Source organism: Danio rerio, chromosome 13 (assembly GCF_052040795.2).
Source record: "Danio rerio strain M-AB ecotype USA chromosome 13, GRCz13ab, whole genome shotgun sequence".
Lineage (NCBI taxonomy): Eukaryota > Metazoa > Chordata > Actinopteri > Cypriniformes > Danionidae > Danio > Danio rerio.
Window position 1 is genome coordinate 39,917,164 of NC_141033.1, and position 25,866 is coordinate 39,943,029.

General features: G+C 36.6%; 1 protein-coding gene across 1 annotated transcript in view; it reads right to left on the bottom strand.

Moving 5' to 3' along the window:
• Positions 1-1,143: 1,143 nt before the first annotated feature.
• Positions 1,144-25,866, bottom strand: part of kcnh5b (potassium voltage-gated channel, subfamily H (eag-related), member 5b) — an 81,232-nt gene continuing 56,509 nt past the window's right edge. Inside the window, exons 10-11 of the mRNA XM_087279639.1 lie at positions 21,222-21,418; positions 1,144-3,740 (exon numbers count right to left, since the gene is read on the bottom strand). Of these exons, the coding sequence (XP_087135765.1) occupies positions 2,748-3,740; positions 21,222-21,418 (1,190 nt within the window). The 3' untranslated portion in view covers positions 1,144-2,747. The remainder of the gene's footprint in view (positions 3,741-21,221; positions 21,419-25,866) is intronic.

Sequence of the window (25,866 nt, forward strand, 5' to 3'; positions counted from 1 at the left end):
TGTAATCTCTCCGTAAAGTCATTTGTAGTTGCATTAAATGATGTAATATCCAATAAAAAGCCTTTAAATCGTTAAACTGCCTTAAATTCGGCAACTCTAAATATAACTGTCCTATAAAAATGAAGTTATAAATTACATTTTTATAGCACATTAAATTACAGTCAGTCACTAATACCAGACGATGCACACACCAGCATCGCGAGCCATGAACGCACCCCTACAGATGAAGAATAACACAAAACACTCCTTAATACAAACCGATAAAAGTGCAAGATTTGGGAAGAAAATAAGGCTGTGAGTAGAGGATTTCTTCAATATGATCGCAAGCTCCTCAATGTTAACTAAGCTCACTGTTATCTTTCTACCGTTATACATGGGGGGAGGCTGCCTTAAATATTTAGTTGGAGCTTAGTGTTATGTTTTAACTATGTTTATTGGTGAAACACAAAAATATTTTGTAATGCGTAAGTTGTAAGTTAGTCTCTCTTTAAGTCACAACTAGGCTACGTTTTAACTTACGCACTGCTGATGCAACCAGCCCCTGTTTAATTAAGGGACTAAATCGAAGGAAAATGAATGAATGAATGAAAAAAAGCACCTAATAAAGAACAAACAAAATATACAAAAAAATTAAATTGGTGCTAAACTTACAAAAGCTCACCTGTTCACCAAGGCTGCACTAGCAGTAAAACACTCATATTGTAAAAATATTATGACAATTCAAAGTGAATGTGCTGATTTCATGTTTAAGAAACATTTATGTAGCTCTATTTACGATGTATGATGTATTTTAAGTCTTTTAAAAGTATCAAACATTTAAAACATTTTTTGAATGAGGAAAACACGTTCTGTCACTTTTTGCATCTCTATCTGCCTCTTCATACATCCTTGCTGTATAAAAGTAATAAAATCTTTCATTAAAGAAAATCTTACCTCAAACTATGGGGAATTTGGAGCCATTCTCCTTTGTGGGTTCCTGATTGGCAAAGTGATGAGTCAGCTGAGCAGGCTTGCTGCTTTTCCTATTGTGAAATTTGCATTCCACTTCTAATATAAGGGACTTTGCATAGAAAAACTCAAATAATAAATAATAAATAATGCATTTAAGAACAAAATGCAGTGACTGATCCTTAAAACAGTAGCTATATATTCACCCTTTTTTAATTAAGTTTGCATATAATACAGTCGATAGATGTACAGTGGTGAAGCTGCATTTCAGGCTACTGGTGCAACATAAAATGAAATAAACCCTGAAAACATTGAATGAAACATAAAAGGCATAAAATACTACTCAATCAAAAATAAATAAAAACTCAGACCTGTCCTACACTGTTAACCAGTTCTGGATTCTCTTCTTCAGCTTCATCACAGAAGTGACGGTCAGGTCCTTTAAGGCAAAGCTCTTCAGTGCTATGAAAGTCATTCATGCATGCGTAAAATGTCTCAAACTCAAGAAATTCATCCCCAGTGATTTTCATGCTACATGTTGTTTAAAAATCAGAACGTAGATTACAGTGAAATTAAGACAATCAACAGTCTCTTTCAATTACACATCGAAAATAAGCATTCTGTGAGAATAAATAGATCTGCATGCAGTTATCTGCATCAAATACAAGCATTAAAATATCAACCCAGGCTCATTCTGATTACGTACGCCTATATACATTTCTGGAGACAGCAAAATAAATCCAATATGTACGTTTTTTTTTTTGCAGTTTTTGTGAATCCACCAGAGGCCGCTGTGTACGCTTTTACAGATCTCAAATTTCTCTCGTGAGTGCCATTCGCGCCTGCTTTTCTCCCGTAAATCCACCAGAGGTCGCTGTCGAATGACTGACTTTCTGACTGTCCAACCGACTGATGACCCCCACCTTCCCCCTTCCCTAAACCCAACCAATAGTGTTTTAAAAAGCTCCAATTGACCAGCGGCCACTCCCTTCCCTAAACTCAACCTCAAGAAAAAGAAAAGCCCTGCGATGTTTACCACGTTTTCAGATTTTATCACATTCTCACAGTTATTTACTTGTTTATTTAATTTTTTAGCTTTTGTTTTTGTCTTACCTGCTTTCTGCAACTGTTCTTAACTGGACTGGAACCCTGTTGTCATGGTCAACTACTCTCTTCATCTCAAGTCCGCAGACGTACGTGTCGAGTTATCGAACAAACTGGTAACAGCAGGAAAGCTGTAAACATAGAGGTAAGCGGTCAACTGGTAAGCGAAAAAAGGAACGGCGTCATACCGCCTCGTAGCATTTATTTTAAAGACAAAATGCAGCCATACATAGCGCTAATTACATAATTTGCGATCTTCAGAAACGTATATAGGTGTACGTTTTCAGAATTAGCCTGTTTTGAAAATATAATTTTAACTGTACAGACTGAATCAGGACTGTACATTTTTTTGGCAAGCCAGAACCCAGCTGGACATGCAGAATATATACAAACTCGCACTGAAAAAAAGGGAGGATAAAACGGGAAAGTAGTTCCTGCATTACTTCAGTGTGCAAAAAGTGCTGATTGAAATTTAAAGCACTAAAATAAAAAATCATTTTAGAGTTCTTGACTCTTAGTTTGACTCATGAAAACAATTCTTATTCCCATAATTATCTTGAGATCCTCTGAAATCAGAAACTAGGAACCAATTCCAAGCTTCTATAGGTAGCTTCTAGCTTATTCATTGCATCAATAAACAACACAGCGATGCTACAAAAGCTTCAACCTTAAATGCGCATTGAATGCTAAATTTCTCATGGCAAGCCCTCATCTTTTTCAGAGTCCGGCGTGCTCAGATTGGACACTGGGATGCTGCTCTGTGCTTTGAGTTTGGGTCTATGAGTCAAGTCTTCACTAGACTTGGCTTTCGAAGAGTCTAAAAGAAGTCTGAGAATTTGTCCGACTCGTTCTTCCAAAGTTGCCATCCTTCCGTTCAGAGCCTGGATCTCCATCCGCAGCTCCAGCCTGGCCTCCTGCAGCGAGGCCTGGAATGAGCTTTCGCTACTGGGGTAAACTTCACCAGTGCCGGGCACAGGACTCTGCGGTTCTGAAACTCTATCCAGTCTTTGGTCGCTGTAGGTCAAGCCACTGTCCAAAGAGTCCGTTTTACGAAGTGAACTTTTCCTAGATCCTCCAACGTCCTCAACATTTTCGATCTGGACCTTGACTTCTGATGCAATGCGCTCCATTGAAACGGCCTTAGCTGCATTGTTCAACCCCTCCTTCCTTTCGTCCTCCGGAGGTGACCCTGGTGCAGCCATGTTATTTTTTAGTCTCATCCAGCCCCGAGCGGCTCCTGCAGGTTTGGTTCTCGCCGTGTTGTTCACTTTGAGCCGGTTTGCCACTTGCTCACCGGTCACCACTGTGGGTTTGAGCTCCATGAAGTCGCGGTTGTTTTGCTTGATGGAGTCTCCGGGTTTTGGGTAGGCCAGACAGTTCTGGATGGGTGTGATTTGGGAGATGGTGACCACGCTGCTGGTGGAGCCGTTCTGAACTGCGTGCAGTGAGTTCTGCATGAGGGAGGCGTGAGGTTTGGACATGCGCGCGGGCTGCTGTAGGTGATGCTGATTCTTCTCCAGGTCCAGCTGGGCTGAAGCGCCCTGGTTTCTGAGCTCTTTCTGCTGCTTAAACTTCTGGAAAAGTTTTCGGACTGGATGGTCCACAGGAATGGTGAGTGGAACCTCATTCTTGGAGCGCTGCCTCTCTTCTTCCTCCTTCTTCACATCGATGATCTTACGGAACACAAACTGAATATGGAGAAAAAAAAGGAATTAAGTTAGAAGTTTTGTAATCAAAATATTGACCTAAAGATACAGGAGGGGAATAAGATTTGAACACGTCATCATTTTCTTTGAAAACTTATTATTTCTAAGTGTGCTGTTCATTTGAAATTTTCATCGGACGTTGGTAACAAGCAAAAACAAATCCATATAAGCAAAGAAATCAAATCTAATTAATTTACAAATTAAGTTATGAAGTTAGAAAGGCAGTGAAATCCCAGACAGCAGCTGAAACCTCTCAGTAGTTCTTCGGCAACAATCTGCCTTTCCTCATCACAAATGAATATTGGCTGCATCAGTTCAACCTCTACATTAGCAAGACGATAAAGATGAAACCAGTGTGGACATTTCAGCAAGACAATGATCCAAAACACAGCCAAGGAAACTCTTTCAGAGAAAGAAAATCAAGTTGTAGAATGGCCCAGCCAATCACCTGACTTGAATCCAATAGAAAATACAAAATAAAGATCAGATTTGATAGACGAGACTCACAGAACCATCAAGATTTGTACACTTTGTTGAAAAACTCACAGCTGAGCAATAGATGTGTACTTTTTATCAAGTATTAAATACATAAGTTCAGTATGTTCAGTGGTGCAAATTTTTCAGATTTTGTTTTGTTTTATTTTTATGTTTCTATTGTTGGGGTTTGTACCAAAATCTGGTTCAATTCCATGCCAACAGCTCCTCTAGAAATACTATTCCCAGGAAAAAAACACGACATGTTCAATACTTAAACCCCTTCCTGAAAGCGGTGTATTCATATTCTGATTTAAAGTCGGCAAGAAACGGAAGTTACTGAGACTTTTATTTTAGTATGTTGGTGTACTTTAGTACATCATCGGCATCTGTACGGTTTTAAGCGATTCAGTGTGCATTCAGCTCTTAGATCTGAACAAAAATACACAAAAATGACAGATTCGTTCAGACACACATCACATATACTGAACGTCTGCCACTCTTGTTTGCCCTTTTTCTTAAAGTCAAAAGGAAAGTTGAAACTGAAATGTTCTGCATACATGTTTTTTCTATTAAACATGTTATGTCATCACATTGAGGTCACATACACAGCTCCTGGTACAGCAACCGTTTTGAGTTATTCATAAAAAACAAATTATTTAATGAATTTGCGAAAGGAAACTGCCAGCATTTCCGCTGTTTTAAATTAGGTTGAACGATGAAAACTTATTAGACCCCTTCCATGGCAATAACAGCTTATGTGCGTTTTTTAGCTCATCTGCAAACAAAGTCGTATGAAGTACGCTGTAAAGCCTGGGATGATCTGGCCATAGAGTGCACAGGGATGCTGGGATCTTGTTGGGTAGCTGTCAAAATCAATTAACATACAAAGAATTCATTCATTCATTCATTTTCATTTCGGCCTAGACCCTTTATAAGTCTGGGGTTGCCACAGCGGAATGAACCACCAACTTATCCAGTGCATGTTTTACACAGTGGATAACCTCCCAGCTGCAACCCATCACTGGAAAACATCCATACACTCATTTACATACATACACTATTTAGCCTTCCCAATTCACTTGTATTACATGTCTTTGGACTTGTGGGGGAAACCGCAGCACCCAGAGGAAACCCACGCAAACACAGGGAGAACATGCAAACTCCACACAGAAATGCCAACTGACCGTGCAGCTACATATATCTACTAGCAGGTCTATTTAAGTTGTGTTGAATTTAGTATTTACTGTATGCATCCTCCATCACACAATTTGCAGTTTATATTCTTAGATTTTATGAGCAGGAGTGTGGATAATTTTTCAGATTTCTAAACACACTTTTATTTACTGATCTATCCGATTACATCTGGTTTTTTTTGTTGTTGTTTTTTTTAGAAACAAAATTACTATGCAAATTTAAAACAAAACGGCTAAAAACTGTGTTTTGCACTGTCATAAGTAAACTTCATAGAATATAATGAATTAATATTCCAATTACCATTTATTCTGCAGTGTAATTTTAGTAGCTTGGAGAATATGTTATTCCCATAATTTACTCCACATAAAACATTTTATAGAACAACATGGATGTTACAATTAATAATAAATCTTTTTTTTCTGATTAGTACGACAGAGATATTTTACATTTATTTTCTTATTTGATTAGGGAAACTTGTTAACTTACAAACAATTTATGAAAATTCATCAATTTCCTATCCTATATAAGAAATGTAACACTATTGTAAATGCTATCCCAAAAGAATTAACTAAAATTCACATTTCCAATATAAATAAAATAACAACAGAACCCTTATTATTATTATTATTATTAGAGGGAATTAGTATATAGGATAAGAAATGTAACAACAAACGTATTCTTCTAATTCTCCAATAAAAAAATCGAATCGCTCCAAGAGGGAAATCATATTGATCAGCTTAATACAAGATATTGATTGGAGAAGAACATGGCTTCTCCCTTATAAATATATAATTCCAAACAAAGCAAAGGAAATTCATCCTAAAATTCTACACAAAATGGGCAGCGCGGTGGCGCAGTGGGTAGCAATGTCACCTCACAGCAAGAAGGTTGTTGGTTCGAGCCTCGGCTGAATTCTACACAAAATATACAGTCAATGCATTTATCCCAAAATGTACTGATATTGCAGATACTTTCTGTCAAAAAAGTAAGGAAACTTTGACTCACATGTTTTTTATATGTGAAACCTCACAAAACTTTTGGTCGGATTTACAGATTTATTTGAATAAATCACAATCAACAAAACAACTCTAAAATTTGAAATATATTATTTGTTATTATTCTAATCCCAAAAACAAAAATGAAGAATATATTTAATATATATATTAATTAACAGATAATACTTTTTCTTCTGGAGAAAGTCTTATTTTTATTATTTCAGCTAGAATAAAAGCAGTTTTTAATTTTTCAAAGTCAATATTATTAGCTCCTTGAAGCTTATTTTTTCCGTCTGTCTACAGAACAAAGCATGGTTATACAATAACTTGTCTAATTACCCTAGCCTGCCTAGTTAACCTAACTAACCTAGTTAAACCTTTAAATGTCACTTTAAGCTGTATAGACGTGTCCTGAAAAACTTATAGTATATGCAAAATTATTTATCCACAAAACAAATAATTCTTAAATATTTGCCCTCATTTGCCCATTTTTTAAAATTGTTTCCCTTTTTTAAAGCTATACGTTTATCTAACAAAAAAATCAGCAAGTTAATAGAAACCTATGAAAATATCAAGCTTCCAGTAAGTACGCCTTTGATGCTTTCTGTGTTTTTTTATTTAATTTTGTACTTCCCCTTTCCTTATTTGGTTCTTTTTTCTTTTTTCTTTCTTATTTGTTACTTATTGTTCTTATAACTTTGTTACTGTATTCATTTCAGTCTCTTGCAGATTACTTCCTGATTTATATTATACATTTCTTTAAAAAAAAAGTCAAATTATTAAACGATAACACAAATGTAAAATTTCTAATGTATTAAAATGGTATGATATAAAAGTACATGCATTAATCTTGACACTTGAATTAAACATTTTTTTTGAGACAAACAACAACAATTTGATAATTAATCTAATATCGCAAAAATCCTTCTCACTGATCTTCCTTATCCACTGACCTCCGTCATTCTCTGTTCCGTGTCAAGAGTCCTTAGGGAAAGGTTAAAATGAAGGCAGATTCTCTTTCATGATGTTATAAGTGGACATAACCCAAGCAATTAGTAGATGAAGAGCATGTGAGTGTTTAGTAGAGAGAGGCTCTAGATAACATGAAAAACATGTACCCAATTAATGCTGCCACCAAAACATAAATACAAACATTGGAAGTGAAGATTTACTGCCTATTGTGTTGGCACAAGAGTGCTGTAAAAGATGAAAATGAATGTTATGACATTGTAATCATGAACCTTCTTGCAGAAAGGACACAATGCAAATTTGTTCGATGCATATTCAAATGAGCAAAATGCATATGGTAATATTAGAGAAATTATCATTGCCAGAAGCCACATTGTATAAACAATTACAGCATAAAGAGAATATATACATGAAAATGACATGCCTTGAAAAAAGCAAGAACTCCAGCTTTAGTCTCATTTAAAGCCAATATTAAGTCAAGTCAACTTTATTGTCAATCAAACCTTGCAACAGTACATTACACAGCAGACTGAAATTGTGTTTCTCTCATACTCCAATGTGCAATTTAAAACAAGATATGACACACACTAAACATAAACTAAACATTCAACTAATTTAGTGCAATAGATATTTAATAAATAGACAATAATAAACTGTGAGCAATTACTAAATATCCTATTGCTCCAGATTATGGCCAAGCTGAGGTATTTATTGTAGTGCAGTTAGGTGCATTATGGCAAAAGTGCAAGTGCAGAGTAGCAGCATGGAGTTAAGTGAGTTCTGTAAACATTCTATTACATTCTTTACAGATCTGAAGGACTGATTTGGTTCACAATTTTCACATTCACCTCAAAGTACTTCAGCATCTCGGTTAGTCTAAACTAGAGATGTCCTCACTGTCCTTCCCTGAAGGAATGCCACACTATACACATCCCAGCAATGAACATCAATTTACTGCTTTTTCTGGGAGTATTCAAGGCTACCCCTGAAACAAAAATTGCTAAATTTTAAGTTTTTAGTATCTGTATAAAGTTTTTGTTAGTATCTATATGTTAGTGTTAGGATAATGTGTAACATATGGCTCATTTCCACTGAGTGGGTTGGGTATAATACAGAATATTACATGTGTATTTCAGTCTCCAATGATTGAAGCACCAGAAAAGAGAAGAGTACAGTACCATTTTATAGGGACCTTTTTGTATGGATCCCTAGCACATAGTTAAATAATAATAATAATTCCTTATAGCGGTTTTCTAGACACTCAAAGCACTTTACACAATTCTGGGCAAAATCTCCTCATCCTCCACCAGCCCAGTGTGCAGCATCCACCTGGTGGACACAACGGCAGCCGTATTGCACCAGACCGCACACCACACACCAGCTGATTGGTGGAGAGGAGACAGAGTGATGGAGCCAATTATGATATGGGGATGGTTAAGAGGCCATGATGGACAGAGGCCAGTGGGCAAATTTGGACAGGATGCCTCTTTTTCTACGGACATCCTGGGATTTTTAACGACCACAGAGAGTCAGGACCTCGGTTTAACGTTTCATCCAAAAGACAGCGCTCACTGAGCAGTATAGAGTCCCCATCAATATACGGGGGCGTTAGGACCTACACAGACCGCAGATTAAGCGCCCCCTGCTGGTCTCATTAACACCACTTCCGGCAGCAACCTAGAGTTCCCATGTGGTCTCCCATCCAGGTACTGACCAGGTGCAGCCCTGCTAATTTCTAAAGGTGTAACAAGTTTGCGTGAGCCGGTTGAAAATCTATTCAGATATGTGATGATACATTTTTTGTGCTTTACCAGCACATAAGCGGCGAGCAAGAGGTGGGGCGGCAAAGTAAAATAACATCGGTGAGATGTGCCAGACAAAACAAACAACAAATTTAATGCACATGAACCGTCAACACAGTGAAAAATACGGTCACAGACGTCTATAAAAAAACTATTAATAAACCAAACCACACAGATGATTTGCAGCTCCGCTTGCTCTGACGAGTGCTATGGAGATCTTACAGTGCATCAGTGTTTTCAAAGTGAAGATGTATTTCAGACTGAAAGAGAATGTTGTTTTGTAACAGAACCAGGAAGTACATTATTTTACCCTCTCTATTTCAAATTAGTTTATGCATTAGTTTAATTTAGCCATCTCATTCCCCATTGAAAAAGTTTTTACCAGCATGGGACATTGAAAATGTGCAATGACCTCAGCTTATGCCAGAAAACAGAGATATGCTAATGTTTCTATTTAAAATGTCAAATCCCAGCTCAGTCACAGTTTTAGTTAGTTTATATTAATGAGTCTTTACACTGAAAACCCTAATAAGTTGACTGAACAAAATTAATTGAGTAAACTTGTTGTCGGAGTCTCCCAAAACTTTGTTAACATTGAGGTTTATTTAACTTGTCGGTTTGGTAGACTATACTTAGGGATATATACTATACTAGTTCAGTGTGTGTGTCTGTGTGTGTAATTTTATACCATGAAGCAAATGTTTGAGCGAAAAATAAGTAGTTATTTATTCCCACTATGGTGAATAATTATACCTAAAGCCTTGTTTTCGGATTTAAAAAAAGACCTTGCATTAAAAGGTTGAACATATTAGAATTTCACAGTCAAGACTACATTAAAAACGACCTTTTTTTTTTCTTCAAAGGATTAATTGTAATTTTGAGCTTACCACACTTGAAATCTTAAGTTTATAAATTTTTATGGTATATAAGTTAAATTAACTCATATTTTTAGGTGACAGGACTAAAATGCAAAATTTTAAGTAATGTTCAGTCCACTTTACTTGATTGTTTAAGTAAAGACAACATTAAGATTTACAGTGTAGTTTGTATTCTTCTTTTTTATTTATTTGTTTTTAAAATATCAGTTTAGTTATTTTTTAGTTTAGTTTAGTTTTAGTTTTTATTTAAGTACATAAGTCATCAAAACATATAACACTGTTATAGTGTTTTTTTATCTTATTAAAAACTATTGTGCTTTTAATGGGAAAATGCACTGCACTGCTACTATAGGCTGTGGCTGTCATGAGTTTGATGCGCTCAAGCTCACTGACTCTGACTGGCAGACCTGAAATAAGCGAAACACTGTTGACTATTTTTAAAAGGGGGAGGAGATTCCCAATATGCCCCCACATGATCTTTATGTTTCAGTTTTAATTAATTATGTCACACATTGAACAAAACTCATTTCAATGCACTTCAGGAAACATTTAAAGCACTCGGAAAAATCCTTTCTATACTTTAATGCCTGTTTTAAGATTCTGATCTCGAAGTGACAGGGCGAAGGCTTTACGCTCTGGTGAGTGGTCACCTGCTACTGCCAGCAGAAAAGGAGAAAAAAATGTGGTTGCTAAGAAAAAAACTGCAGTCCTGAATGCATGTGCTGAAGTTTTAGGTCAGTGGAGCAATCAAATCCTCCATAGCAACTATGAAGACTGACATCACTTCAGTAATCACACCATAAGACACAGTGAAGGCTTTCCACATGGTTCATGCCATCACGCTCAACAATCTTAAAGGCTTATCCTTAGCATCTAACTGAAAAATGAAAGATTTCTGATGATAGTTTGAGGCACAGTCAATTATTACACAGGCATTTTGTGTGACATTTTGTATTCATTAAATAATACTTCAATAATGACTTTGTGTTAAATTAATAATAATAACAAAATTTACACAAAATACAAATCCTTGGTGGTATAATTATGGCTAAGAAAACCAGTATAGCCACTGAACTAGGGAGGAGAAATATAGTCTTTTTATTATAACACAGCCAACACTTATTTTAGCATGCTAAGAAAGCAATTACCTTTTAAAGGTGTTATCAAGAACACAATTGAACCAAAAAAATTATAAAACAAATTCTTTGAGTGAAAGTTAAAGGGTTTAACCAAATTGTGAAATTTTATTTTTACAAAAGCTATCTAATCCATTAAAATATAAACTTTGCTTACAACTAATGTGGTGATTTGGTATATAAAATATCTCATTTAATTTGATGCAGACAACAAACACATGTCATCTTTGACCCATATTTCTCAAAAGCACATCTGTAAGCATGCCACTTGTCACCATATTCTTATTTTAAATGTTTATGTGTGTGTGTGTGTGTGTGTGTGTGTGTGTGTGTGTGTGTGTGTGTGTGTGTGTGTGTGTTTGTGTGTGTGTGTGTGTGTGAAGCACTGAGGCTTGAGTGACTTGAAATGACAGAGAAGGCTGTTAGCAACACAATTACATAACACATCATGGACACACACACACAAACTGCCATCCTGCAGTGGGAAAGCGTCTTCTCTCTGACGAGGGGTAATTGGCTCAAAATGTGTCCAGAACGTTTACTGCTGAGAATCACTGACAAACGCTTCAGACCCTCTTACTGTCACATTAGAGTTCGGAGGAAACCAGGTGCACACACACACGCACACATACCTTAACTGCTCCTCATTATATAAAAGACCCAAATCTTAAATGCAAGAATCTTCACACAGGTGGAGAAATAAATGAAACTTCTCGACGTTACAGCAGCGGAAATATCACACACGCAAGCTTTCAGATTTACAGCTGCCACCTCATTTTAAATCCTTTTCATGCATTATTGCCAGCAATTGAAGAAAAAGCATCAATCTTTCACTCTCTAGAACGTTCTGGAAGCACTCGAGAGAGAAGCCATTATTCGGGAGGAGACCGGCAGGGGAGTCTCACCTTCTCGCCCGAGGACCTGTGTGTGTGTGTGTGAGTGGGGGGATTTATTCATGATTAGATAAGACTAATTTTTTTTTCTTCATAAAAGCTCATGGGGAGCATCTGCCCGAGGGGAGCAAATAGATGCATTTCATCTTTATCCATTTATTTTACTTTCTGTAACTTCTTTTTATCTGCACTCCATGTATTTATCATATTGAGTGGCTGAACTTGAATTGTGCATCTCTGCGCTCTCCTGAGTCCATGGCGCCACAGAGAATAATCTTAAAAACAGCACTAATTAGACTACTAAACAGACAAATCGGAGATGAAGACAGGACTGGGAGGGAAAACAAACGAGAGAGAGAGAGAGAGAGAGAGAGAGAGAGAGAGAGAGAGAGAGAGAGAGAGAGAGAGAGAGAGAGAGAGAGAGAGAGAGAGAGAGAGAGAGAGAGAGAGAGAGAGAGAAAGGAATTCACTAAAATTGAGTGCTGCTTTAATGCATATGCTGCTGACGGTAAACACCATATTGACTAAAAGTACAGCAATTAGGTAATGATATATCCATGTGAAATCAAAATTTACATTGCTTTATTGTTGTTATTTTTAAGGTCACGAGTGGTTGTGTAAGCATTTCACTGCATGTCATACGGTGTATGACTGTGTATGTGACAAATAAAACTTGACTTTGAATTTGATTTCTTAATCTTTAGGTAAACAATTAAACCATTTTAAAAAAAGTTTGTTTTTGGTAATCCTCAATCTAAATTTGACCATTTGCTTCCACAATTAAAGTATTGGTCTTTTTCTGCGGATGTGTCCTACATTATTCATAGTCACGGCCCTTTTATTGTTAATTTGCTAGACGTGAATGATGTGCATAAAGCTTAACCCCCTACTCAATATTCTGTTTCAGTTGGAAGTACATTGACATCCTGAAATAAAGGTATCAGCAACTTCTGGTTCATGTGGGCTTTAAATAAAGGGGATGTTGAGTATTTGATTAAGATTCAATAGGAATTTTAAAATGCCATGACCCAAACAATCCAGCTACAATAAGTATTAACAACAATACACAGTTTGGCTTTAAGCGGAAACCAGTTTATCTAGGCACTAAGTGCATTATATTAGCTCTGTGATTCATGTTTAATGTTGTGCTTGGTGCTTGGTGCTCAGTGCTAAATAAAATAAAATAAAATAAAATAAAATAAAATAAAATAAAATAAAATAAAATAAAATAAAATAAAATAAAATAAAATAAAATAAAATAAAATAAAATAAAATAAAATAAAATAAAATAAAATAAAATAAAAAATAAATAAATTTCCTCGTTGTCAGCAGTCGCTATTTTGCATAACACTAGCTAAGATAGCTAGTTTTTTTTTTTGGTTTTACTCTTCATTTTAATTCTTGCTAAATAAAACCTATATCTAATGAATGGATTATAGCAGAAACACTGCAAAAAACACTCCATCAGGTTGATTTCATAACATTAAAAACAATTTAGTGCAGATCAGACTATCAGATTACAAAAGATACATATGCACGATAAATAAACTATTACAGAAATATAGAAAAGTGATAGGTTGTTCACAGATGCACTTTGAGGAATCATTGCTTTTATTTTTTTCTCCCTAAATCTTCTTGCATTTCTTTCAGTCCAACCCCAATGCCATCACTGTACTGTGACCAAACCTTACACTCTCACACACACACACACACACACAGAGGGAGAGTGTTTCAGTCTCAGTGGGTGATTAGGTGACACATAATAAGACTGTTTAATTAATTCAGCCTGTCACCTGCTCACACACACAAGCTACATGCTGAACAAACAATTACAATTCCGTCACACCCATACTGATATATGACATTCAATCGTCTGTTCAATTTACAGCTCAAAGAAAATAATTCAAAACCTGCTCCAATCTCTTTTCCTGAGATAACATAACCTTTTATGAAAATTTGCGATTGCTGAATGGTCTCTGGAGTTTCTGCCAAGATGCCAAGTCAATTCAACAACAACTGACTATTTGTGAATTTGATTAATGAAACATAGGGCGACAAGGTGGCTCAGTGGTTAGCACGGTCGCCTCACAACAAGTAGATCACCGGTTTGAGTCATGGATTAGTTGGCATTTCTGTGTGGAGTTTGCATGTTTTCCTGTGTTTGCATGGGTTTCCCCCACAAGTCCAAAGAAATGTGCTATACTGTAGGTGGTGGGCTGCAGGAGGAAGGGCATCCGCTGCGTAAAACATATGGAAAAAGTTGGCGATTCATTCCGCTGTGGCGACCCCCGATTAATAAAGGGATTTAGCCAAAAAGAAAATGAATAAATGAATGAATGAATGAATGGCCGCAGTGTAATGTATTGTGTGTGAATGAGTATGTAATGGTGTTTCCCAGTACTGGGTTGCAGATAGAAGGTCATCAGCTGTGTAAAACATATGCAGGATAAGTTGGCGGTTCATTCAGCTGTGGCAACCCCTGATAAGGGACTAAGCCGAAGGGAAAATGAATGAAAAATATACAGTTTTATTATTTAAAAATTGTATTTACAATTATGTAATAATTATTATTATTGAATATAAATAATAATACTAAAATGTAATACAAATAATATAGATATTTTGTCATATAAACAATTATATTATACAATTATTGTTAATTATTATAAATATTTATGTTGTAATTATTCTTTTAGTACACACACACACAAAGATTTGTTTTTGTGAAAAGTGGGTACATTCTATAGGTTTCCATTCATTTTATACTGTTCAAACCGTATATTGCCATCACCTCACCCCACCCCTAAACTCAACCATCACAGGGGACAGTGTACAGCTTTACTCTCTAAAAAAAAACTCATTCTGTGTGATTTAAGTTTTTTGAGAAATGAGGACGTCACCAATCTCCTCATATTTTACCTCTTTTTTGTCATACCTGTGTCATACCCATGTCATTATACAGATTTTTGTCCTGATATGTCACAAAAACATGTACACACACACATACAAATACACATTGCTTAATATGCTAATATTGTTTTCATCATTATTCATTTATTTTCATTTGGCTTAGTCATTGATTTATCAGAGGTCAACACAGCAGAATGAACCGCCAACTATTCCAGCATATGTTTTACGCAGCGGATGCCCTCCAGCCGCAACCCAGTACTGGGAAACACCCATACACTCTCGTCTTCACACACACACTCATACACTACGGCCAACTTAGCTTATCCAATTCACCTATAGCGTAAGTCTTTGAACTGTGGGGGCAACTGGAGCACCTGGAGGAAACCCACCCCAACACAGGGAGAACAGGCAAATTCCAGACAGAAATGCCAACTGACTCAGCCGGGACTCAAACCACCTAGTTTTTTTGCTGTGAGGCGACAGTGCTTACCACTGTGCTGCCTTCTTGTCATCATTATAAGACATTAAACTGACATACAATTAAATGAACCGCTGATATCATAGTTAGCTTATAATGCTGAGATGGCCCAGGCACAAAGACATTATGTGGTCTGACAGAAGTACTGTAGTAGTTCAGGCAAACAACCAGTCTCAGAATTTGGAAGGGCCAGATACACTCTTCTTCTGGGTCACATCATTAATGCAAAAGCCTTCTGGAAAATGTTTGTGTGTGTGTGTGTGTGTGTGTGTGTGCGTGTGTGTGTGTGTGTGTGTGTGCGTGTGTGTGTGTGTGTCTGCCTGAAGGCCCACAAGCTGTCTTATAAACTCTTGCCTGATTAACCAGAAAAAAGACAAACACACACACTGGTCGGCCATCAAACACAACATATATTAGAATATTGGTCTTAAAAAACCATGAAACAAAGCTCTCATCCCTCAGCTATTCATACACAATCAATAACACATAAGCGAGCCTTACTATTTGTACACCTCTCTTTCTCATTCTCCAGAGTGATGCTCTCATTCCTCCATTAGACGGCAGATACATGCTTACCTAAATCTTTCATTCTGCTGAAACCTTAGACTCTCTTCACAGAGACACTAAACAAGACTGAACTTTCATTTGACCGCACATGAGATCTGAATTCACTATGATGTCTTTGTTTCTATTCCCATATTTACTAAATACTTTCATCCTATTCCACTCTGTTGCCTTTACTGTAAATCAGTGTAAAAATACCAATTAAAAAACTTATGAGTTGTCATAGGTTATGACTATTACTACTTTGTGAAGTTCATTTATAAACTAATTTCGAGAGAATCTTGTGCTTATGATTGCTTGCAGCCGGCCCCGCATTGTTAATTTTATGATTCACCAATCAGACGATTCCTAAGCCACTATAAATACCCTAAGTTCCATATGACAGGCATCTTCATTTTGAAGAATCCCCCTTCCACCCCTACTGCTCCACCTTAGATGGGTGGCACGGTGGCCTAGTGTTTAGCACTTTGCCTCACAGCAAGAACATCACTGGTTCTCGTCCTTAGCAAGTCAGTCAACATTTCTGTGCAGGGTTTACATGTTCTCCTCCCACCGTACAAAAACATACAACTTAAGTTAATTGACTAATCCAAATCATCACCATAGACATGCTCCTAGTAAGTAATTACCTCTTAAGAGCAATCACTATCTTCATTAACTACTACAGCAGGGGAATTCTTGAGATCTACCTGAGCTCAAACTCTGCTTTTGCCTTGCAAACGGGAGGGAGCCCCAGGTTTGAGGATCTTATGAGCTCAGGGCTCTCTCCCGGGACAGCATGCCAAACTAGATTTATAATTAATCATTAGCTAAGCGTGAACTCTTGAAATTAGTTTTACATTTATTTACGCTTTAAAACTGCATTATGTGACCTTGAGTTCTAATCAGACAATTTTTGATACTGAAGAGTTAAAGTCACCCAGATTTTAAGAATAAGAGTGAGGGTCAATTTGTGGTCATTTGTGGCTTCCATCATTAACATCTTTTTACACTTTTTTTTTTGTCTCCGCCCAAGAAAAGCAAGCATTCACAATTGATTAATCAATGGAAAATCTTCGCTCGTTCTGCATATTTCCTACTGCTGGTCGTCAACACTCACACAGACAATCTCAGATGCTCTGCAGACCCACAGAGGCACACTTTTAGCACCAAAATGCATCCGACTGTAGTTTCTGAATTCCTAAAATGTCCAAGATTCGGGTTTTACTTTCGCTTTCTAAACTTGTCATTATTTGTATGCATTTTTGCATTACTTTTTCACAGCTGACTGCGCACGCACTGCTGCGAGAAAAATATATAAATGATTAAAAATTTAAAAAACGACTCAGATAAACTTTACTATATACTCTGAGAGAGAGAGAGAGAGAGAGAGAGAGAGAGAGAAAGAGAGAGAGAGAGAGAGAGAGAGAGAGAGAGAGAGAGAGAGAGAGAGAGAGAGAGAGAGAGAGAGAGAGAGAGAGAGAGAGAGAGAGAGAGAGAGAGAGAGAGAGAGAGAGAGAGAGCAGCCTTTACCTGTCTGTGGGTGCACATGGCTCCTAAAAAGCATAAAAGTTAGAGAAACATTGGATTTCTTTTATTTCAACAACTTTTTAATAACTTTACCCCATTGAAAAGAAATGTGTATAACAGTGTCATAGTAAATAAAAATATAGTTAAAAATCGCATTATTTTTGTTTGTCACATGATGTGGGTAAAAAATCCAGCAATCCAATCCAGCTACCACCGCAAGTATTTCAAACCTATGGGAAGCACTGTATATATATATATATATATATATATATATATATATATATATATATATATATATATATATATATATATATATATATATATATATATATATATATATATATATATATATATATATATATATATATAGCTTCCAAAATTAAGTTTTTTCCATTGCATTTTACTTAATATTCCCAGATTTCTTTTTAACGGAAGATTTCTTTCAACACATTTCTAAACATAATAGTTCTTTATGTTTCAAATAAATTTCAAATAACTGATTTCTTTTATCTTTGATATGATGACAGTACATGATATTTAGATGTTTTTCAAGATATTAGTATTTAGCTTAAAGTGCAATTTAAAGACTTAACAGGGTTAATTAGGCAAGTTAGGGTAATAGGCAAATCATTGTATAACGATGGTTTGTTCTTTAGACAATTGAAAAAATAATATAGGCTGAGGTGGCTAAAAATATTGACCTTAAATGGTTTAAAAAAAAAAAAAATTAAAACTGGTTTTATTCGAGCTAAAATAAAACAAATAAGACTATCTCCAGAAGAAAAAAGAATATTATAGGAAATACTGTGAAACATTCCTTGATCTGTTAAATATATTTTTGAAAAAAAAAAAAAAAAATATATATATATATATATATATATATATATATATATATATATATATATATATATATATGTATAGTTTTTAACACTGCAATTCAAAAATGTGTATAAATGGAAAACACCCATGAAACACATGCTACAGGAACATAGTTTTTTTTTACATTATACCATTAATACAGTAGCAAAAAACTAACAATCAATAAGAATCCTAAATGTCTTGAAACAGTTTAATGTTTTAAACAGCACTGCTGAGGATTTTTGCTTAGCTCCAGCCCTGATGTAAAACTCTTTGACAGGATAAAAGCAGGCATGAAACAATCAGGGTGGAAAAAGGAATAACATTAGGGAAAGACGGAGCCAGATAGAGAGAAAGTGATAAACAGGGGGAGTATGAGAGCATGAGAGGAGCTTTTGCTGCAGGTTTTGATTTATTCATTTTCATATCTGTTCATGATTTCATATCTGACCATTAACCTAGAAATACTACTGTATGTTGTTTGTAGGTTTGAATGTGTGTGTGTGGGTGTGTGTGTGTGTGTGTGTGTGTGTGTGTGTGTGTGTGTGTGTGTGTGTGTGTGTGTGTGTGTGTGTGTGTGTGTGTGTGTGTGTGTGTGTGTGTGTGTGTGAGAATGGGGCTTATAGGGAAAAATTAGGAAGGGATGCAGCAAATGTTAAGCTTATCAAATGAAAGTGAAAATGAAGAGTGAGTAACAATGGGAACAAACTAGAAAGATAACAACTGAGAAGAGAAGAACAAGGAACAGGAAGAAAATCCAAGCTCATTGAAAAGCACCAACAATACGGACTGATTAGTTTCCATGGGTTTCCCCCTCTTTCGCACTACTGACCCAGTTTAACCCATAATCCCCCTGACGACCATGACATATCTTTATACTTTGTACTGTATCCAATAAGATTAGGGCAATATATGGCAAATGTGGCCTACATCCAATCAGAGCTCTGAGAGCTTAAAGGGTTACTTAACCTACAAATGAAATTTCTGTCATTTACTCACCCTCATATTGGCCAAACCTCTATGAGGCAATATATACAATATATTTAAGTTATTATTGACATTATTAAGTTTAAGTCTTCTAAAGCCATACTGTAGCTTTCTGTCAATAATATGGATTTCAAATTATTATAAACCGGCTGGCTGACTACTTTGATTAAAACTTTTATTTTGCATTTTTTCCCCGCAAAAATGAAAGTCTGGTATGTGTGAAGTGCTGTGTAAAAGTCAATCAAAAACATAAAGTGCAAAAGTGTTTGATGCAGTTTCATATATGTAAAACAGTTTTGGTCTTTAATGGTGCAGATACTGTAAACTGACTACCATAAACCATACATCATATATTACAGGCAAACTCCAACAAACACAGCCACAAAATAATCGCTTTAATCAATATATTTAGACCCCCAGGACCCTATGTCAATTTTTAAAAAGAGTTTTCTGATTTTTTTTCTGACTTACTAGTTAAAACTGATAAAATACTTACTGTAGGAGACTTTAACATCCACATAGGTGACGCTAACGATATTTAGGGCTCGCGTTTATGGATTTACTACATTCACTGATGAATTGACAGACCACTACCTCTTACTATATAAGCTGTGTTTACCTGTAATAAGCAGATCCGCTCTGATATATAGCCCTAGTAGAACTATCGTTCCGTCCACCAAAGATGAATTCACAAATAACTTCCCTGATCTTTCTCTATTTCGAAATGCACCTGCAAACGCAAATGACCTTGATGTAGTAACCAGAAGTATGGATGCCATCTTAACTAGCACACTAAATACAGCGGCACCCATAAAATTAAAAAAGGCTTTTGATTTTATTTGTCATTAGTTTTTGCTTTTTCTATAAATTTTTACATCCTATCCTAATTTCTATACACTTTGTAACGTTAGTATGTGACGAGACATTGAGTATATTTACACGCAAACCAATAGTCCGATTTTAATATGATTAAGACAATACTCTCATTAAGAGGCTACCATGTAAACAGCGATTTTTTATTAATTTAATCGATTAAGGTCATAATCGAACTAAACAGAAATTTCGCAGTTTTGCAACAGGATATTCCATGCACAAACAGCTGTTTGACACTTTTCTCTGCACCTGCCAAGTCAGTGAAGGACCACAGACACATCCACCGCAAAATGCAGAGTTTTTTTGCAATAAGGGGTGCGGTATCAATTTCCAGTAAAACTACACTCTTCCAGTAGTTCATACTCGCATCCGATATCTCGTTTGTCATGGGAGCATGCATGAAATGTTCCTGAATGAAAGTGAAAGTGCCAAACTGCAGTTAAAGTCGACAAATTAAAACGAAACACCTGAAATTACATGAAACGTTGGAGGAAATGTGGATAGCACAGTGACATGATGATGTTAATCGAATCATGCACTACAGAATAACTTGTAAAACGAGATCATGAAAAGAACATTCAAAAAGCAACTCATGTAAACACCTCAATCATATTACTGTCTTATTCAGATTAAGGTAAATAATTTGATTACTGATGTCCATGTAAACATAAGAACTGTTAATTTTATCTGACATCATGGCCAAATGAATAAATAAATAAACAAATAAAATTAAAGATCATTTGCAGATTTGATTCAAAGAGCAGCTTGACAGAACAAACAACAGAGCTCAAGAAATAGCAGAAGAAAAGTATGACATGTGAGCACAAAGGGATTTAAAACAGGAAGCTAAACTCGCAAAGAAAGAAGTGTAGTCTGAAATGCTGGGTAAAATGACAACCCTAGCAAACACAAAGAGAAAGAAGTTGCTAATGTCTCTCACCCTTTTGCGTAGGTTGCAGGTGAGAAATAGATTTCTGGAGAAGGAGTTTGCAAAAGCCGTGTAGAAGTCCAACACTTTCAGCAAGGCTTCTCTCTTTATGATGTGAAGATCACAGTATGTTAAAGCCCGAACATTGGCGCAAGAGTGGGCTAAAGTCGTCTCCTTCCAGAACACATCACCAAACACGTCCCCTTTACCTATAAGGGAGAGAAAGAACGAAAACATAAGAGAATATGCAAAGAGTGATTTTAAAGAAATTTCATAGCCGCAAGATCAGATTGCTTTAATTGGTGTCAATCAAAGGGTTCTAGCAGGGTTGAGCAGCAGAATAATCAAATCTGACAGTTCAATTAATATCGTCTTTTGTACAGCTGGAGGCTGGAGCTGACCTAAGCAGAACTAGTTGATTGTATCAAACAAAGTTACGCTTATTCTTCTTAAAAGAGGCAATCAGCCTGAAAATGAATCAATTACTCATCCTCCTGTCACTGAACGAATCTGACATATTTCGAGTTATTTGAAGCAGAGCAATTTATTTGTGTTATGAAAAGACAATTAAAAGAATAGTTCACTTTTAAAAATTATTATTATTATTAGTATTATTTATATTTGCTGTCTTATTTAATAAGTATATTGTTTTTATGGTCATTAGTTCTGGGTTGGGAAAAAGCAGAACAGTGTGTTACTTATTTTGTATGTACACTCACCGGCAACTTTATTAGTTACACCTGTCCAACTGCTCGTTAGCGCAAATTTCTAATCAGCCAATCCCATAGACATGGTCAAGACAATCTGCTGCAGTCAAAGTGAGCATCAGAATGGGGAAGAAAGGGGATTTAAGTGACTTTGAACGTGGCTTGGTTGTTTGTGCCAGACGGGCTGGTCTAGGTATTTCATAAACTGCTGATCTACTAAGATTTTCACGCACAGAGAATCCATGAAATGCGTTGCTTTATTACAGAGAATGGTCAGAAAAAGAGAAATTTTCCAGTAAGTGGCAGTTCTGTGGGTGCAAATGCCTAGTTGATGCCAGAGGTCAGAGGAGAATGGCCCGACTGGTCTAAGTTAAAAGAAAGGCAACAGTAGCCCCTTTCACACATACAGACCTTTCCGGAAAATTGCCGGCAATTTTCCGGAAAGGTTGTATGTGTGAACAGGTCCTTTTTGAAAATACCGGTAAATTCGTTCTGGCTATTTTCCGGAAAGAGAAGTTGTAACATTACCGGCAATTTGCCGGAATGCTGCGCTGTGTGAATGCAGAAGGAAGATTCCCGTAATAAGCGCGTGCACGTCTAGAACGTGCTGACGTGAGACGTCTGCTTTAGCCAATCACAACAGTCAGACGCATTTACGTCCGCGCGGTTTGTAAGGATAAAATCCTTTGAATATTTTTCCAGACACATTTAGCTGCTAGAAGTTAGTCAGATCACGTTTATATGTTCTTCTTAATGCCAACTGTGTAAATAATCATCGATGAGATGCTTATGATAAGCCGTTGTTTGTTTACCTTCAAGCTTTGCGTGCGCCTATGAGCGCCTGCACACGCACATATTATGAACATCTCGACATGCGAAAGTGATCCTGCAAAAGTTGTTCACAATATTGATCATCCACAGAGTTTGTAATTTAGTCAAATGTTTACAAATACAAGCGCAGCCGTTTAAAGCTCATTTGTGGTGAATGATGTCAGAATTTACCGGTATTTTGGAATGGATGTGTGAATGCTCTTTTCCGGAAAATTTCCGTAACGTCCTCGTCTGTGTGAACAGCGCTAGTAACTCAAATAACTACTCATTACAACTGAGGTATGCAGAAGAGCATCTCTGAATGCACAGCACGTCTAACCTTGAGGCGGATGGGCTACAGCAGCAGAAGACCACACCAGGTTCCACTCCTGTCAGCTAAGAACAGGAAACTGAGGCTACAATTCGCACAGGCTCACCAAAATTGGACAATAGAAGATTGGAAAAACGTTGCCTGGTCTGATGAGTTTCTGCTGTGACATTCGGATGGTAGGGTCAGAATTTGGCGTCAACAACATGAAAGTATGGATCCGTCCTGCCTTGTATCAACGGTTCATGCTGCTGGTGGTGGTGGTGTAATGGTGTGGGGGATATTTTTCCAAGTGGTGCTCGCTGCAGAGCCATTTGAGGAGAGCTGAGCTCCAGCGAGGGGGCGCTTGAGCTTGAGCTCCACCTTTTTTGCACTTCTTCTTCGAGTGATGTCACTGGGGGTAGGGTTAGGGGTGGGGTTGGTGTACGCATTAAAACAGCTTACAGGAGGAGGAGCGACAGCTCATGCTCCCCCTCGCTGGAGCTCACCTCTCCTCAAATGGCTCTGCAGCGAGCACCCTCTCTATTTTTCTGGCACACTTTACGCCCATTACTACCCATTGAGCACAACACCACAGCCTACCTGAGTATTGTTGCTGACTATGTTCATCCCTTTATGGCCACAGAGAACCCCTTTTCTGATGGCTACTTCCAGCAGGACAGCCATCTCATAAAGCGTGAATTATCTAAGACTGGTTTCTTGAACATGATAATAAGTTCACTGTACTCAAATGGCCTCCACTGTCACCAGAACTCAATCCAATAGAGCACCTTTGGGATGTGGTGGAATGAGAGATCACATCATGGATGTGCAGCTGACAAATCTGCAGCAACTGCGTAATGCTATCATTTTAATATGGACAAAAAACTCTGAGGAATATATCCAGTACCTTGTTGAATCTATGCTACAAAGGATTAAGGCAGTTCTGAAGGCAAAAGGGAGTCCAACCTAGGTACTAGTAAGGTGTACCTAACAAAGTGGCCAGTGAGTGTATATGATATTGTATCTGCACAAAATGTTAAGCACAATTTTTATTAAATCATTATTTACTGACCTTTATGCTGTTTAAAACCTTAATGACTTAATTCTTTGGCAAGACTCAAAACATGCTCTTTTTTTTGCCATGAGAACATCATAACATTAAATATTTTATATTGATCTGCTGAAATAAATGCTATAAATTATAACATTCTTATTATTGGCAAATACTGTACATATTAATAGCAAATCCAAAGAACTGATAATAACGCTTTCAAGTAGCGAGGGAGACTTTTTTCTTCTTTAAGCTCTTCTAACACAGACGACATCTTAAAGATATTGGAATGCAATCAGGCTGAACCACTTGAACTTTTTTCTTGGTAACACTTTAGTTTAGGAAACAGTTCACATCATATAAACAGGCTTAAAACCTGACTATTTCTAAGATATTAACTGTTTATTAACACACATAAAGCATGATCTTATTTGACAACCCTAATCCTACCCAAAACCTAAGCCCAACTACTTCCTTAGTAACTACCAGTACGCAGCTAATTAGTAGTTTATTGAGTGCAAGTCCAAGTAATGGGTTGTTACTATAATTGTACATTCAAATAAAGTGTGATTGAGCTTTCGAATGGCTGTCTTAAGCCCCATTCAGATTATATATTTTTTTTCAGATTGTGGTCATGATTTGCTTGATGTAGGATGCCATGAGAATTCATAAACAACAAATGGGTGTCAGGAGACAATCTTCACTAGATTCTTTGTTTTATTTTTTACTCTGTCTACATGTGTGACATTGACCAACAGAAGTACAGACTTTCTTCAATACACATTATTTAAAATAAAAAACAAAAAAGAGAGGGCTGTGCTGAAAGGTTGACAAATGAAAGGGAAGAAAGTTTTGTGGAATTATAACAACAGTACGCTTGCCTGTATGATGTATCACTTTGTAACATGACAGAACAAAAAGAAGAATGTTGGCAGTCAATAGCCAAGGTGCTTCTGCAGCCCGGTGAGTACTGGAATTTGCATGTAAATTAGGTTAAATATGTGCTCCTTTACAATGTGGTGTGAGAAATGTTATATGAAATTATATTTAACTGGCTGTTTACTGAAAGTTTCAATTTCATTTGAATTAACATTAGCATTTGTTGGTGCATGGCTGTTTATTTACAGTCGTTGCTGAAAAACCAACTTATCTAATTTCTCTTGTTTAGAAAACACGCAAGCACACACGCAAGCACACACGCACGCGCACACACACACACACACACACACACACACACACACACACACACACACACACACACACACACACACACACACACACACACACACACACACACACACACACACACACACACACACACACACACACACACACACACACACTCACGCTTCTTAATGAAGGAATGCACATTCTGGATGTCACATAATAAGGATATACCATAATAAATCAAGAGATCCCTAAACAAGGGCCTGCGGGTCGAAGTGGGCACATTGTAACCTTTAATTTGGCCCATAATCCCCTCTGAGAACTGAGTGAGAAGGATGGAGTCTTTAAAAGATTATCATGTTTAATTTGACGTAACTTTTTTTGTTTGTTTTATCGCTGAGCTACAAAAAAAGCAAACTGAAATGAAATGCTTCAATTAAATGTTGTAAATAAATCTATGGTAAATAATGTCTGACGGAGAGAGAACTATGCAGGAGACATCGGTGAGCATATCAAGTCAAAAACTAGTGTAACTCAATTATGTTATAAATGAGATGTAAAGAGTTCGATTTTATGAGTTTTTGTTTTTACTGTAATAAGTTCATTATAAAT